General features: G+C 37.2%; 1 protein-coding gene across 1 annotated transcript in view; it reads right to left on the bottom strand.

The window, feature by feature from the left end:
* The window catches only part of gps1 (G protein pathway suppressor 1), a 51,782-nt gene that overhangs the window by 33,557 nt on the left and 1,838 nt on the right, over window positions 1-16,387 (bottom strand). Inside the window, exons 2-5 of the mRNA XM_060844950.1 lie at window positions 9,739-9,831; window positions 7,735-7,916; window positions 2,853-3,017; window positions 1,846-1,981 (exon numbers count right to left, since the gene is read on the bottom strand). Of these exons, the coding sequence (XP_060700933.1) occupies window positions 1,846-1,981; window positions 2,853-3,017; window positions 7,735-7,916; window positions 9,739-9,831 (576 nt within the window). The remainder of the gene's footprint in view (window positions 1-1,845; window positions 1,982-2,852; window positions 3,018-7,734; window positions 7,917-9,738; window positions 9,832-16,387) is intronic.

The following is a 16,387-nucleotide window of genomic DNA, read 5'->3' as shown; positions in this document are numbered from 1 at the left end:
ACATACAACAGTTAAACATATTATATATGGCATTGTAGTGAATATAAATAATTCTTTACTGATTTTTTTTCCTTTTTCAATAGCATATTATAGTTATTTCAACCACTGTTTTCAGCTTTCAAAAGATCTTGGAGAAGAAAATATTCTTAGGATTCTGAGAAAGTAGGAAATTTTATTTTAATCTTAAGATTTTAAGTCTTTTAAAAGTTATTTTTGCTAAGGTTTTCATCTTGTAATCAGACAGAAAGACACACAAATTTAAGTCCTATACAAATGGTAAAAATGAAAAGCCTGTATTTGACTGATCACATGGCTAACAGAAAAATTAGGCTGATAGAACAGGGACATGAAATGAGCTAGTTTCTGGAAATGGACACTCTTGAAGCAGATAGCTGAATTTAGGCTAAGCATCAAATTGAAACCATTGGAGTGATGTCAGGAAAGAGTCCTGTGACTCATCTGTTTTAAACAGAATTGATTTTGTTAACTGTGCCCCCAAACTTGCTGCAGTTACAGTCAACTGTCTTGAGAATAATTTAGTATTAATATAAAGGCTGAGCAGCCGACCAAGGTCAGAATCAAAAGTTCTATAGTTTCATCGCAGATAGCTGTAACATGAGCTTCTTTCTTTGTTGAAAATATGGTCAGAAAGTTTAGCAAACAAAACTGATAGCACTGAAAGCATTTAAGACCAAGGTGAGGAATATCAATGCAAATACAATAAACAAACAGCAATACACCAAATAGCAAAGTGCTCCATCTTAGGGTGCACTGTCCAGAGTTAAATAATTGTCTCCAAAAAATGCCTACCTTTAATTGTGTAATCACCTGATACTTGAAACTACGTTCTAGGGGCTGGGTGCAGTGGCAGTGTCCCTACCTCTGGACCAGGGAGGCCCATGTTCAAGTCACACCTGCTCTAGGGATGTGCAATAACATCTCTGAACACAGGGATCAGAAAATATCTGAAAGTGCCATCATTAATTCTGACAGGAGATTTTCAGACTTTACTTTGCCTATTAGATGGAGTATATTAGATTAGATTCGATTCCCTATCGAACATATTCAAGCAATTGTCAATCTTTTTGCAAATAATTCAGGAGAAAAGACAGAAGTCAGCAGCATGAAGGTAGAAACTGAAAGAATGAATTCGGTACGGACTTGAGAATTATTTGATAATAAAACATGCTATCAAAAGATAATGTGAGTCATTTGGTTCTGTGTAAACAGGCCCTTCAGCCCAACCAGTCCACAACGACCCATTTCCCCCTGACTAATGTACCTAACACTATGGGCAATTTAACATGGCCAACTCACTTGACCTACACATCTTTGTGACTGTGGGGGGAAACCGGAGCACCCGGAGGAAACCCAAGCAGACATGAGGAGAATATGCAAACTCCACACAGTTACCTGAGGCTGGAATCGAACCTGGGACCCAGATGCTGAGAGGCAGCAGTGCTAACCACTGTGCCATCGTGCCACCCCAATAGCAGAGGATGGTTGGCAACAGAGAGGGGGAAAGGGAGGAGGGAAACAACCTGAATAGAAATTGCTTTGTTGACACTATAATTAACAGAAAACGTTTACAGGAAGACATTATGCTAAGTTTACTACCATTATTCTCAGCTTAAAACAAAATCATTCATAATTCTATTTGGAAATGTTGGCTGAAATTCAACATGTTCGTTGATGAACAACATGACATTTTTTTACTTTGATGCAGCTGATAAATGATTAACAAAATTATGTTGCCAACTTTGTTATGTCCAGTTCCATTTACTAGGCAATTTCAATGACAGTTATATAATACGGCTAGTGTTTAATTGGTCTATGTTCACGTACCTTGATGACATTTAGACACATGTTGATGACGTGCTTTGCACTTGTGCAATAGTCTCTGGCTCGTGAGTAACATTTCAGTGCATTACTAAGGTCTCCACAATCTAGGTAGTGATCACCAAGGTCATCGTGCCCTCTCCTAAGGGTAAATTTTAAAGTAAAATGACAAATGATATAATCACTCAAAATTATTCACTCCTTGCCACATAAAATTACAAAATCACTTCTACCAAAGACAGCTATTGTTTGTCACTTACCAACTACATTAGTGCATTCAGCTCAAAACGATCAAAATCAGAAGCAAACAAAGTGAGGACCATCATGTAAACCATTCATTTCATTTGACAAGTGCTAATATTTTGTTCTTTATATAATATTCCAACTTCAATCTTTTAAAATTCAGAACTCTTAAATCCAACTGCCACTTCATGAGAACAATGCAACACAGACATCATACTCTATGTAAAACACCATAGTGAAGCTTAAGTGCAGCAAAATAAATTTGAGAAATTGCTCTTAGTTTATTACTTATTTAGGGTCTATTGTGGGGTTCTTAAAATACACTCTTCTGTAAATCTCATGAGGTGTCCCTCAGACAGTAGTCCCAATGATTACATAATCAGAGAACCCAGGCAGTATACCTATGGTTACGCTTTACTTTTGTCAGTGTGCTCCTGTTTAATTCAGAGCATTGACTAATTTTCATGGGCAGATTTTTGTCACAAATTAGCAGTTTCACAATAAAACTAGGCGACGGAGTTATTGTAGAACAGGCAGTTAGTTTGATAACACATTAGTGTCTGACTTGATTCAAACTTTTGACAAAAACACTAAATTAACACTCGAACAAACCTGAACCAATTTGGGTTGATTACATAAAACTTACAACAGAGAAGAAACGAGCCATTTGGTTAGCAATTTGGCCTGGTTCAGACATTGTTGATCTGAAATCGAATTGATTTTCAAATTAAGCAGGCGAGACAAAAGCTGTACATTTCTAGGTTTGTTACCTGATGCTCTCTTTTATAGAATTGCCCTTGTAATTCTTTAGATCTGTATCTAATTTCTCCAGTTTCAGCAAAGCTTTCTTCCTTGTAGACTCTGCCCAAGCTGTGTCCAGTGTTGGGGGTTCCAGACCTGCCTCTGGCACTGCATCTGGCACACCCTGAGATTCTCTACAGGAAGACATTTTTAGATACTAATGAATGGATTCAGAGCAGCAGGACTTGAACTACGTTTTACATGATCAGCAAAGTCTACTTTTGAATATAAGTCAATGGCATCAGAATGAGCAATCAAAACAAAATTAAAAAGCTGTAAAGACACAGTTGCAATATTGTTCACAATGCACTTCTACTTATCTATGAACCTTCAGGAACAGTCAATGAAAATCTCTCTATTCCTTCCCACCTTACTCAGTGCATGCATCAGCCACCCACTGAAGACAAAAAGATCAAAATTAAAATAAGAATTTCTTAGCATTGGCACTCTGATCCATTATCACAACCAAAGTGCTTTTGGAAATATTGAACTTCTAATTCCAATAGGTGTTTTTTCTTGGAAAGAAAAGGGATTGGTGTGGTCAAAGGATGACAGCAGAAGCAACTTTAATGAGAACATGGCAGAGTTATATGTGGACTCAAGGAGAATCACACCTCTACAGAGTCATGGAAACGTCAAAAAGAAAGAGATAACAAGAAGCTGATTAACAAACCCAGTTCTCAGCAGGCAGCTTTGTTTGTATTTTACTTTTTCTAAGATACACAAAAGAAGGGGTTAAAAAAAACAACCGCAATCATTCGTCTGTGTGCTTTAGTGACCTGACAGACTACTGTATGGGCCTGCATGTTGTGAAGGCATTGCTTTAGAACAGCCACTAAACTCCTTGCACCGTAAGAAATAAAAAAGGAAAAGATACTTTCTTACAGTTAGTGCTACCAATCATTCACTGTTGAAAGGGACCAGGACAAAATAATTTCAATCAACCTGCAAAGCCAAGAATCTCAAAGTCAACTCAATTACTAATGTCAGCACTACTGGTACCATCCAATGTAATAGCCACAATGTTCAAATAGCTGTCCTGTCATTTTTTTAAAAACATTTTTTTTTTGGCTCACTTCTTATTTCTAATTTGTTTATAAATGTATTGTGTTATTATTTCTTGTCTTTAGCATCTAATAAATACACTTTTTCAAAATGTAAGAAATCAATTTAAATTGGCTTTTTTTTTCACAAGTACCAGGAGAAAGGTATTCACAAGAGAAGGAATCCTTTTCAAATTAATATTGTCATAACCAATAAAGGAGGCAGGTAAATAAAGGAGAGGAGCCAGTAAATTCCTCCTCAATCTGGAGCTTAAAAATGAGGGATATTCCACCTGTAACTGTAACAAATTGGAGAACGTCAGCAGAGAAGTCAGAACACTTTACAGATTTGGTAGGGAAGCCAGTTACTTCATGATTTTTATACTATTTGGATCAACAGCTGGAAAGGCAGACACTACGTATTTCTGAATTTCTACTTTTTTGCCACTGACAGATAGGAGAGTACAAGATTAGAAAACTGAGTTATTTATAGATGGTTTTGGCCCCTCATTCTCTGGTAGCCTTCTGTCTCAAGAGACAATAGCCCAGAAATTCTAACCAGATAGTCATTTCTGCAGGATAGATGGGAGCTACATATTGGAATCATCTGGAAATCCTAAGTCTGTTGACTCAATGAGAATTGTCAAGGAAATTGAAATTTTCTTTGGACTCTATTTCCAAACCGGATCATTGAACTTCTGGCTATAGAATTGTAAGCAACTAATGCTGAAGATCACAGTGGGTTAGATAGCATCCATAGAGAGGGAGAAAGACAGTGAGAGAGAGAGAGAGAGAGAGAGAGAGAGAGAGAGAGAGAGAGAGAGAGAGAGAGAGAGAGAGAACGCTAACACTTAGAGTTTAAATGACTCTTCATCAGAATGGGAAGAGCAAAACTTCTTCAGGGTAGGCATTCCTCGAAGAGGCATGACAGTCGATTAAATATGATGTAGGAGCAAATTATTGTAGATGCTGGAATCTGTACTGTAATGCTGGAGATTACAGCGGATCAGGCAGCATCCATGGAGAGAGAGCAAGCTAATGTTTCTGACCCTGAATGGAACTTCAGGGTTGAAGGTTTGCATTATGGTGATTAAACATAGTCTGGTGCAGCTCAAGAACTCTGCTATAGCATGGTAGTTTCTGCAGAGGGAATTAGTGGGCTAAGAAGATGCATGTTTCCTAGACTCTTCTTTCTAAGTATTCTCAACCAGCTGTGTATTGGTTTCCACTCACCACTTTAATGCTGCTCCCAAGAGTCATGGAGTCATCGAGACGTACAGCACGGAAACAGATCCTTCGGTCCAATTTGTCCATGCCGACCAGCTATTCCAACCCTTTCTTGTCCCACCTGCCCAGCACCTGGCCCACATCCCTCCAAACTCTTCCTATTCATATAACCATCCAAATGCCTCTTAAATGTTGCAATTGTACTAGCCTCCACCACTTCCTCTGGCAGCTCATTCCACCCTCTGCGTGAAAAGGTTGCCCCTTAGGTTTCTTTTATACCTTTCCCCTCTCAACCTAAACCTATGCCCTCTAGTTTTGGACTTCCCCCGCCTAGTTCCTACATGCTGCAGTGGCTAGTTCTCCCTGTATTCAGTGAGATCTAAACTTGCTAACCAGTCTCCCACGGGGAACTTTGTCGAACGCTTTACTGAAGTCGATATAGATCACATCCACTGTTCTGCCCCCATCAATCCTCTTTGTTACATCTTCAAAAAACTCAATCAAGTTTGTAAGACATGATTTCCCATGCACAAAGCCATGTTGACTATACCCAAATCAGTCCTTGCCTTTCCCAAAAAAAATGTACATTCCTTCCAAAAACTTGCCCACCACTGACGTCAGACTCTCTGTCTATAATTCCCTAGCTTATCCTTACCACCTTTCTTAAACAGTGGCACCACATCAGCCAACTTCCAGTCTTCTGACAGCTCACTTGTGACTATCGATGATACAAATATGTCAGTAAGATGCCCTGCAATCACTTCCCTAGCTTCCCACAGAGTTCTAGGGTATATCTGATCAGGTCCTGGGGATTTATCCACTTTTATGAGTTTTAAGACATTCAGCACTTCCTTCTCTGTAACATGGACATTTTTCAAGATGTCACCATCTATTTCCCTAAATTCTATATCTTCCATGTCTTCTTCCACAGCAAACGCTGACGCAAAATACTCATTTAGTATCACCCCCATCTCCTGCAGCTCCACACAAGGCTGCCTTGCTGATCTTTGAGGGGCCCTATTCTCTCCTAGTTACACTTTTGCCTTTAATGTATTTGTAAAAACCCTTTGGATTCTACTGAATCTATTTGCCAATGCTATGTCATGTCCCCTTTTTGCCTTCCTGATTTCTCTCAAGTACACTCCTACTGCCTTCATACTCTAAGGATTCACTTGATCTCTCCTGTCTATATGCGTCATTCTTTTTCTTAACCAAACCCTCAATTTCTTTAGTCATCCAGCATTTCCTATACCTAGCAGCCTTTCCTTTCACCCGAAAAGGAATATACTGTCTCTGGATTCTCGTTATCCCATTTCTGAAGGCTTCCCATTTTCCAAGTGTCCCTTTACCTGCGAACATCTGCCCCCAATCAGCTTTTGAACATTCTTGCCTAATACTATCAAAATTGGCCTTTCTCCAATTAAGAACTTCAACTTTTGGATCTGGTCTATCTTTTTCCATCACTATTTAAAACTAATAGAATTATGGTCGCTGGCTCCAAAGTGCTCCCCCACTGACACCTCAGTCAACCTCTGGAGGTTAATGCCATCAACTCCCAGTAGCAATACCTTTCAGCTTTATATCCTGCTTGCACGTGAGCTTGTAGCGGAGATACAAATACCAAAGAGATTGTGTTAATAGTTAATTCACCATATGAAAGGTCTTTGATAAATATGACCAAGCCAGTGTAGACAGTATTGGCGTAGTAAAGAATGTTGGGTGACAGAACAAGCAGGTGTTGACAGACTCAGCACGCTGCCTGAGTTCCTAGAGTTGGTGACTTTATCTTGCCTATGTCTAAAAATGAATGAGAACGTTCAGCCCTTCTCTTAGCATGTGTTATCTATGTTTCACCACTGTTGAATGCATTGAGAACACAGGCTTGGTAGATTCATAATTTAGTATCCTCAGTCAGGTTGCTACTGTTTCTTATGCTTGTACTCAATTTCACAATGTAACTCTAGCTTTTGTGATGCATGTGTTGATTTCAGTGAGAAATGACAGATAGCTTAATATATCTAGGCTCCACAATCAACAACCTCCCGCATCACATAACCTCTCACAACGTAACTGAAAGGCCTCTACTAAATTTCACAGTTCACTGCAGTTAACAACAGTCTTTCCCTGTGACAGGAGTAGCCTTAAATTTCAGCTTCAGCATCAGCATCTGAAAAGTAGCCAGTGTGTTTTGATGAAAATGGAAGAAGCAGAGAAAGTAACAGATTGGACAAAAGATTATAAGGTGCAGAGATTGCAAAAATTGAACATAGATTCATGTAAAAAACTTGTATCACTTATTGGTTTAAACTTCTGTATCACTGATATTCCATTCAAGAACATGACTAAGAATGAACAAATTATAAGCAATGCTAGCACACCAGATCAGTAGATAGTCAGCAACATAAATCTTCAAATGCTTTCAGTAAGACCAGACTACCGAAGAACATATATCATTCTTGTGACCTAGCCTCTTCTGGAGCAGTGGTAGTAGTTCTCTGAGCCAGAAGGACCTGGTTTAAGTCCCATCTGCTCCAGAAGTGCGTAGTGACATCTCTGAACAGGTTGGTGAGAAAATATCTACCTTGTGGCCTCTGTCAGTTTGCGATGAATTTCCTCATACATATCTACATTAAATGTTCTCTGAACAAAGGAGAGTGCCATCTTCAGGGCTTCGATGCGTAGTTGTGGACAGTGTTCTGCAATAAACAGGAGCCTCTCAATTCTCATTAAACCACTGTAACTGGCTGCATATTGCTCCAGATCCTGTAAAAGACATGTAAATATATTAATCCTGTGTTTATAACATGAAAGACAAGTTTGAACTTAAATGGAATAGCTTCAGACATCATAGTCTCATCTGCTTTTAAAAAGCTTGCAATATTTAATTTCCAATTTAACTTTCACCTACTGGGAAATCTAACAGCATCGCAACAGATTCCTTAATAGAAACCACATTAAGTATCCTAAATCCAAATTTAAAAATGTTACTAAAATAACATTATTCTTGCTCTTTTCATATTTAATTTAAACAAAAAGAATATAATGAAATTTAACCAAAAACACTATTGTTGAATCAGCAACATCATTTTGATGCCTTATATTATACATACTGATTTAAAATATTGCATGATCAACAAAATGGGATCATGTATCGGAAAGACTAACCACACCTGTACCCATTATGCTCAAACACACCTTAAGAGTTTACTCTTTAGCATAGCAAAACACCCAAAAACATCCCAACAGATGGTGGGGGAAAGAAAGAGACCCAATCACCAAGCTTGGATTGGACAAACAAGGTGCTGAAGTTAAGTTGTAGATGAGAGACAGGAAGATGGCTAACCTGTAAACTTGGTTTCATTACCACAATTACACAAAAAAAGGAGGAAAATCAAATACGAGATTCTCTTAATCAAAAGATTTAGTGCATAGAAGTGCAAAATTATTTGTAACTCTCATTAGCTCATTACCTAAATAGGTAATTGTACTTATATAGCCTCTTCTATGGCCTAAAAGAGTCTCAAAATAACTATACATAATGAACTAATTTTTCTAAGACATAACTATTATTACAGAGATGCCAGCTCTTCTAATTCAGCACCATTCCAGACATTCAATCACTGGTCAACATTAGTTTTTAAGCTGACATTGTGTCTCCACTAAAATATCTTGATCAACGAAGAAAAAACTATTGGTCTTTTCTGAATAATGCCATGGGAGTCTGCTTTTCACAGGAATTTCAAAAAATTGGTTTAGTATCTAATTTGAAGAATGGCTCAATTACGATGCATTGCAGGGGATCAGTTAGCTCAGCTGGCTATTCTTTGATGTAGAGTGATGCCAACAGTGTGAGTTCAATTCCTGCTGTGGCAGAGGTTACCAGGAAGGACTCGCCTTCTCAATATCTTTTCCTTGCCCAAGGCTTGGTGACCCTCAGGTTAAACCACCACCAGTCATTTCTCCCCCAAGAGAGCAGCCTTTTGGTCTGGTAAGACTGTAGTGACTTTACATCTCACGTATTACAATGAAAAGGCACTCTTGACTTTAATAAAACCTGAAACAAAAACAGACATTGCTGGAGACACTCTTCTGAAGAAGGGTCACTGGACCTGACACTTTGTCTTTGCTTCTTTTCACAGATGCTGCCAGACCTGTAAAGTTTCTCCAGCAATTTGTGGCACTCTTGACTTCTTCCTGCTTTGAAGCCAGAATGATGATTCAGAATAGACAATGGCAACTATGCAAAATTGATTTAAAAAATTATGATGGACAGTCTTATGTTTCTGCACAAAGTGAAAATTCTTGAATACTTCATGGTCTATGTTTAAGATGATTACAATGAAGTACTATAGCTGATGGTATGGCATCACACTGCAACAGAAGAAAGCTGTTCAGTAAGCTTGCATCAACTATACAATTAGTTACACTCTTCTGATCTTACTTTACGTATGCATTCAATTTTATGAAAACTATTATATCTGCTTTCATAATCCTTATGATCCAGATCATAACACTTGTTGGGTAAATGACATTCCCCTCCTCTTTCCTCTGGATCTTTTGCCAGTTATCTTAAGTATAGACATACCAGTGTCGGATTCTCAACTACGTAGTTTGTGTCAGGTGCATTCTGCTGATCATCCTGAGGGTCAGCATCTATTTGCATTGGTTCCACCGCTCCCTTGGGCGAAAAGACAGAAAAGCAAATTTAGTTCTAAGCATTGATCAGGCAGGTTTTCTAAGTTACTATATTTAGCTTACATAATAAATCAAAATGTCAGAATACAGGGAATAAAAGTAACACAAAGCTATATTTGATAGTTCAACTGGTTGTCATTGCTATAAAAAAAGTTTCGTGCTTAAAAAATTAATGTTTTATTTAACATTGATCATAGTAAAACTAATGAACTTAATAAAGTACCCTGGCATAATTTGTGAATGTATTTTTTAAAGAGCATGCTCAATTTCTTATTGACTTGGAGGATAACACATTGGTCACACACAAATCAGCATTACTAACTAAGCTGTTTGGTATAGAAGCGAAGCGTTTCCTGTCCACCCCAAAACAGATATCAAAAGTTAAATGGTCAGCAACATTTGACTGGGAAAAAAAACACATGCTAGTATTTCAGTGAATGCAACTAGGTGCGCATGATAATTTATTCAATTAACAAAAAAAAACTGGCTTGGCAACATAATTGCTTTATTCAATTGCTTGATCCAATGCCATCTATAGCTGGGCTCACTGTTTCAGTGAAGTCTGGCTATGGCTTTGAAAACACAAATGGAGTGAGTTGGTTAATTGTGCGTACAGACTTTCAGCAGTGAAATTTTAGAATAACCAAAAACATGGTACTGACAATTAAAAATACACATTGCAGGTCAGCATCCTGTCACCATGCTGATCTAAGTAGGGCTGCTAACAGGCATGACTTTAATGATTCTGCGTTGTTTTTATATATGCTGTTCACAAAATTCCAAGAATTGTGCTCCATAAAGCAAGTGTAATAAATCATTAACAAAATTACAATTATTTACTGGGCTATTTGAGGGTTGCAAAACTCAGCACATTACAGCCATTCTAGAACTTACATACAAATAGTTTACCTACATGCTCAATATGTGTAAAGTATTTGGGTTTTTTTCCACTCTTGGATGCAAACCTTACAATTACAAAGAAAAGTATATTTCCCACCCAATTTCACAGACAACATCCTGTTCTTTTTGGTGTCAGCAAATTGTCTACTTGGTTTTAACGTGAAAGAATATTGGTGCAATTAACAAACAACAGCTACAGCTCTACAGTGACATTCAATATTTTAGCTGGTTTGAATTAGGAAAATTGGTTTCTCATGTACATTTAATAATGCTTTTGAATCAAAATTATCTGTTCTATCAAGATGTTGTTGATCAAGAAAAACGTCCTGATGTTTTTATTAGCCGGGATTGATTCATTACATTGCTTAAAACAAAAAAAGGTTAATAATGTGATTGGAATTTTTTTTTAAAAAGCTATACATCTATGCCATCCTTCTTCCATTTGACTCTTGTAATTTTGGCATCAACAAAAGTCATTCATTTTAAGTAGCAAATCAATTCCTGAAAATTCATGTCAGAGAATGCTGCTGCTTTAAATGTTTCAGTGGCTCAACAGTTCTTCAACTTTGGGAATTATATTAGGACTATGATCAAAATTCAGAGTACTGAAGAAAAACAAAACTAATTTTGGATCTTCAGCTAAAGACACCATTAACGTCTAGCAAGCTGGATAGAAACTGTATAAACCGTTCATTAAACATTCCAGAAAATAAGAGCAAGATGAGGTAACTGGCGCGACTATATTAGTCAAATTCATCAATGAAATTTTATATAAAAATCATTGAACAGAATTACAAGAGATGTATCATTAAGTTCTTGTTATTTATGCCAAGAGTGCACACTAGTAAACAAGAACAGGAAGCTTTGAAAAACTTAGCAAGTCTAGCAGCATCTACAGGGAGCAAAGAACTAATATTGAGTTCAATACAGCACTTTATTTGGAAACATCTTAAACTCAAAATATTAACTCTGTTTACCTTTCCAGAGATGCTGCCTAACCTGTTCAGCTTTTACATTACCAGCTAGTTTCATTTAAGTTTCAGCATTTACAGCATTTTACTTTTATTGCATTCTTGTAAATTATCTCAAGTCTCCCACCCCACTCCGGCCTATCACCCTCACCTTGACCTCCTTCCACCTATCCCACCTCCATCGCCCCTCCCCCTAGTCCCTCCTCCCTACCTTTTATCTTAGCCTGCTTGGCTCTCTCTCTCTTATTCCTGATGAAGGGCTTATGCTCGAAACGTCGAATTCTCTATTCCTGAGATGTTGCCTGGCCTGCTGTGCTTTGACCAGCAACACATTTGCAGCTCAAGTCTCCTTCATACAGCCCACATTATAAAGTGATTAAAACATAAATCTGTGAGCCGCACCTTATAATCCTAACATTTTCTCCAGGACTCAAAATTATCAACTTTGCTTTGAAAGGGTTTTTTCCTGAATTTCAAGTCATGCTTTCGTCAGCTAGCAGAATGCTGATTTAAGTTTTGGACAGCTTTTTTTCACAATTTGATAATTTCAATAAAAGGTTGATATCCAATTAAGAACAGAATAGTTGTGCCTTGTCTATGAGACAAAGTTTCTTCCTAGATATAAAAAGCCCTTCACTTGACTATTCTCAACTCTATTCCAATTAAATTACTAACGAAGTCTAACAGTATCCCAGAAAATTAAGCAGCACATTGTTAATATATTACAAATAAGTGGCAGTGTACAGAAGAATTAATTGGATAATGATATTTTAACTTGGGTAAAATTTTAACAGCCATGAGAAGTTCTGCTTCAAGGATATTTCAACACTCGTGATCTATTCTCAATGTAGCATAATTACTATTTTTAAAGTAATATTTAATCTTTTTGTCAGTTATTTGAACTCAGGATCCCAAGGTTTACAGCTGGATTTTAGGTTACAGGTTGATGTTCATTTTCTTATTCAAATGTTCAGTCCTTTCTAGAACCTTGTCACACTTGCCTCTGGCATGCTGAGAGGCAAACTGACAGTAACATTCAGGAACTGCTGCCATCTTAACATGTCTTAGAAGGCACCCAAAACTTTATCAATCACCAAGGATTACAATAGCATATAAATTTCTCTGGTATTAACAGATGAATGATATCAACAACATTGGCACTGAAACATTTTCATTTAAAGGTATGCTCTCCTATAGCAAACTAAAATGAAATTACGCATGAGCTATGTGCTTCCTTTATCAACTTTCCTGGTGAGCGAGGTACCTCATAGAGCAGAGTGCAGGCTGACAAGCTGGCGCTAAGGCTGAAATCTCCTGCCGTGCTATGTAGAAACAAGTCTGATCTACTGCTGTGAGGTGTCAGGTAAAGGTCTGACAGCGAAGAGGTGGCTGAGCTGGGAGTGGAGCTATCTCGACACCCTTCCTGACTATCTGCATTCCCTGTCCCTGCAACAGTGCTTGCCTGGGAAAGAGGAATGAAATTTGCAGTTACTAGAGTTCTAAACTGGTGCTTAGAGTTAAAATATAATCCAACTATAATTATTCAAAATTCAAATTATGCAGCAATTTAAAGCGACAATGTAAACAATTGCAACTATTGTTTTCACTACATATAAAATCCAGAATTTATTAATACATTAAGATCTTGCACACGGTATGCACTTTGTGCAAATGTCATCCTTGCTCAATATACCTATCGCCATCACATTTTTATTGTTGCAAAATAGTATCACCTCCAAACAGTAGGAAAACCATTTTAAAAAAACTGTCAAAAAGGTGTGGTTGGTGTATGCAGATAACTAACTTCTATCGAACATATTCAAGCAATTGTCAATCATTTTGCAAATAATTCAGGAGAAAAGACAGAAGTCAGCAGCAAGAATGTGGAAACTGAAAGAATGAATTCAGTACGGACTTGAGAATTATTTGATAACAAAACATGCTATCAAAAGATAATGTGAGTCATTTGGTCCTGTGTAACATTTGAGAAATTTTTTTTAAGATTAGATTCCCTCCAGTGTGGAAACAGGCCCTTCGGCCCAACAAGTACACACCAACCCTCCGAAGAGTAATCCACCCAGACCCATTTCCCTCTGACCTAACACTATGGGCAATTTAACATGGCCAATTTACCTGACGTGCACGTTTTTGGACTGTGGGAGGAAACCGGAGCACGCGGAGAAAACCCATGCAGACACAGGGAGAACGTGCAAACTCCACACTGAGTCGCCCGAGGAATCAAACCTGGGTCCCTGACGCTGTTAGACAGCAGTGTTAACCACTGAGCCACCGTGTCGTTTTGCAAAATCATTAACCAATACTGCTTTAAATAGACAAACATACAACTAATATTCTTTAACGAAATGTCAGAAAATTAATGTGCCAATTTTTACCACAACGATTGCGGCAACGCTATTTAATATATTATTTATTAGCTAACACACCTTGATTGAAAAAAATCAGGGACCATGGTCCTTTGCATATACTGAATATTAAAATGATTTAAAATTTAAACAATTGCTATTTAAACATAGTTTGCACTATTGTTTGTCACTACATAATAATATGAGCCAAAACACAAAACCTCAACTTTTCAACATTAAGCTCTGTAAATGGGTGGGAATTAAAAGCCCAGAGAATCACTAGAAAAAGAAGAACGCCAAGTAAGACCAGGAGTAAACTTTTTACTACGTTCCAAGGCTATTCCAACATTGTATTCCATATGGGCTAACCTTGCGCTTCAAAAGAAAAGGCAGAAAAATTGTGAAAAATCTCTACAACTTTGCTCTACTGATGAAATAAAATGCCAAGTGTGTTTATTGTACATTTTACACAAGCCGTTCAAACACAAAACTTCCAGCGACACTAAAAATTAGTTTAACATTAAATAAATTTTTAATCTTGGTCTCATTGACTAATACTATTTTAAAACCCTGAATGTTTACGAAACTCTGAACTTTTACCAGAGTTGGCTGTTGCTACATTTTGAACACAAGCCCAATAAATCGTGTAAACAACTTTTAAAGATTGGGTTACCAAACACCCAGACTCATTTGACTGCTAATTGTGAACACAACCCTTAATATAACTATTTAACCGTAATTAAAATAATCAAAAAGATCAAGGTAGAATTTCAATTATACAACAGCAAAGAGATAAGAAGGAAATATTTAATTAAGATATCACCATGGCTGTCATACCAACTAGCAAACAACCAGGGAAACAAAATATGGTCCATATTAGTAGATTAGAAGTAGATTAAATTTTCCTTTACACCAAAATAATCTCTATTTTATATTCTGCTCCTCAGAAGCATCATCTAAAGACAAGGTTAGTTATCAAATGCGCAATGCTCAACTTTAAACATTCACTGGCCTTCTCCACTGTTGTTAAATAATCAAACTACTCAACTGACATCCAATGCTCCATAGTTAGAAATTTCCTCCAATTAAATATTGGGATGACTGAAGACACTGTTTTCAGGTTCCTCACAAACAATATTCCACTCTGATTCCCTGACAACAATCCAAGCTTAAACCAGTTTGTTCACTGCCTTGATCTCAAGATGAGCTTGCAACGTCTTATTTGTGCCATCACTTCTACCTGCATAAATCATTAAACTTTTGCTTGTATTTTAGCTCATCTGCTACCAAAACTCTTCTAAACATTCATTACTTCCAAACTTGATTTTTTTCATGTATTCCTTTCAAGTCTTTCTGAATCTTCCTCCACATAAACAGAGGTCATCTAAAAGTCTTACTCATGTCTTAACTCAAACTGTTCTCCAATCATTCTTGTGCTTGCTGACTGACAGTGGCTTCCAGTCAAGCAGTATCTTGATTTTAAAATTATTGTGCTTATTTTCAAATTTTTTAAGACCATACCCTGCTCTAATTCTGGCTTCTTGAACATCCCCAATTATAATCTACCATTGGTTACTATGCCTTCAGTTATCTATGTCCCAACCTCTGGAATACCTTCCTTATACCATGCTTTTCTTCCTTAAAAAGTTCTTAAACTCTCTCTACCCAAACTTTTGTGGATTGGTGTCATATTTTGTTTCATAAAGTCCCTGTGAAGTGTCTTGGAATGTTTCAATACATTAAACATTTGTTGCAATTATGATGATAACTCTTTATATATCACAAAAGGGGTGAAAATTGTCATTGCTAAAATAACATTTTCTTTACTTAGTAGCCAATAGTACTAGAAGGGCAGGCAAATGGAAATTCAAGAATTTTGTCACTCTTGGACAATATATTGCCTTATCATTTTTAGTAGCTACAGTGTTGAGACATTCATTGAAGTTGTTCAAGACCGACTTCTGTTGAATAAAACAAAACAACTCAAACGTTAAATGTCTACAATCTTCTCATTGATAAAGAGCTACAACAAACTTGCTTTGCAATTTATCCCATTTTGACTTAATTTGCATTTGAATAACCACAATATCAAGTTAAAATGAAAAAATCCCACACTTTTTCAGACAATATAGTCTGAGATAGTGACCGTGATAAGGATGGAATGAATGGTAAACAAGTAGAATTGGAAGCTAAAGTCAATGGCTGAAGTTTTTTTTGACATTGAGCTAAAGGAGGTAATAATTCGTCCAGGATGTCAGACAGCCTGGAAGAAGTGAGAGCTGTGGATGATATTTTCCTGGCTTGA

The sequence above is a fragment of the Hemiscyllium ocellatum genome, chromosome 25 (genome assembly GCF_020745735.1).
Source record: "Hemiscyllium ocellatum isolate sHemOce1 chromosome 25, sHemOce1.pat.X.cur, whole genome shotgun sequence".
Taxonomy (NCBI): Eukaryota; Metazoa; Chordata; class Chondrichthyes; order Orectolobiformes; family Hemiscylliidae; genus Hemiscyllium; species Hemiscyllium ocellatum.
Note: the sequence above shows the minus strand (reverse complement) of the source record. Positions and strands in the feature narration are given on the sequence as shown.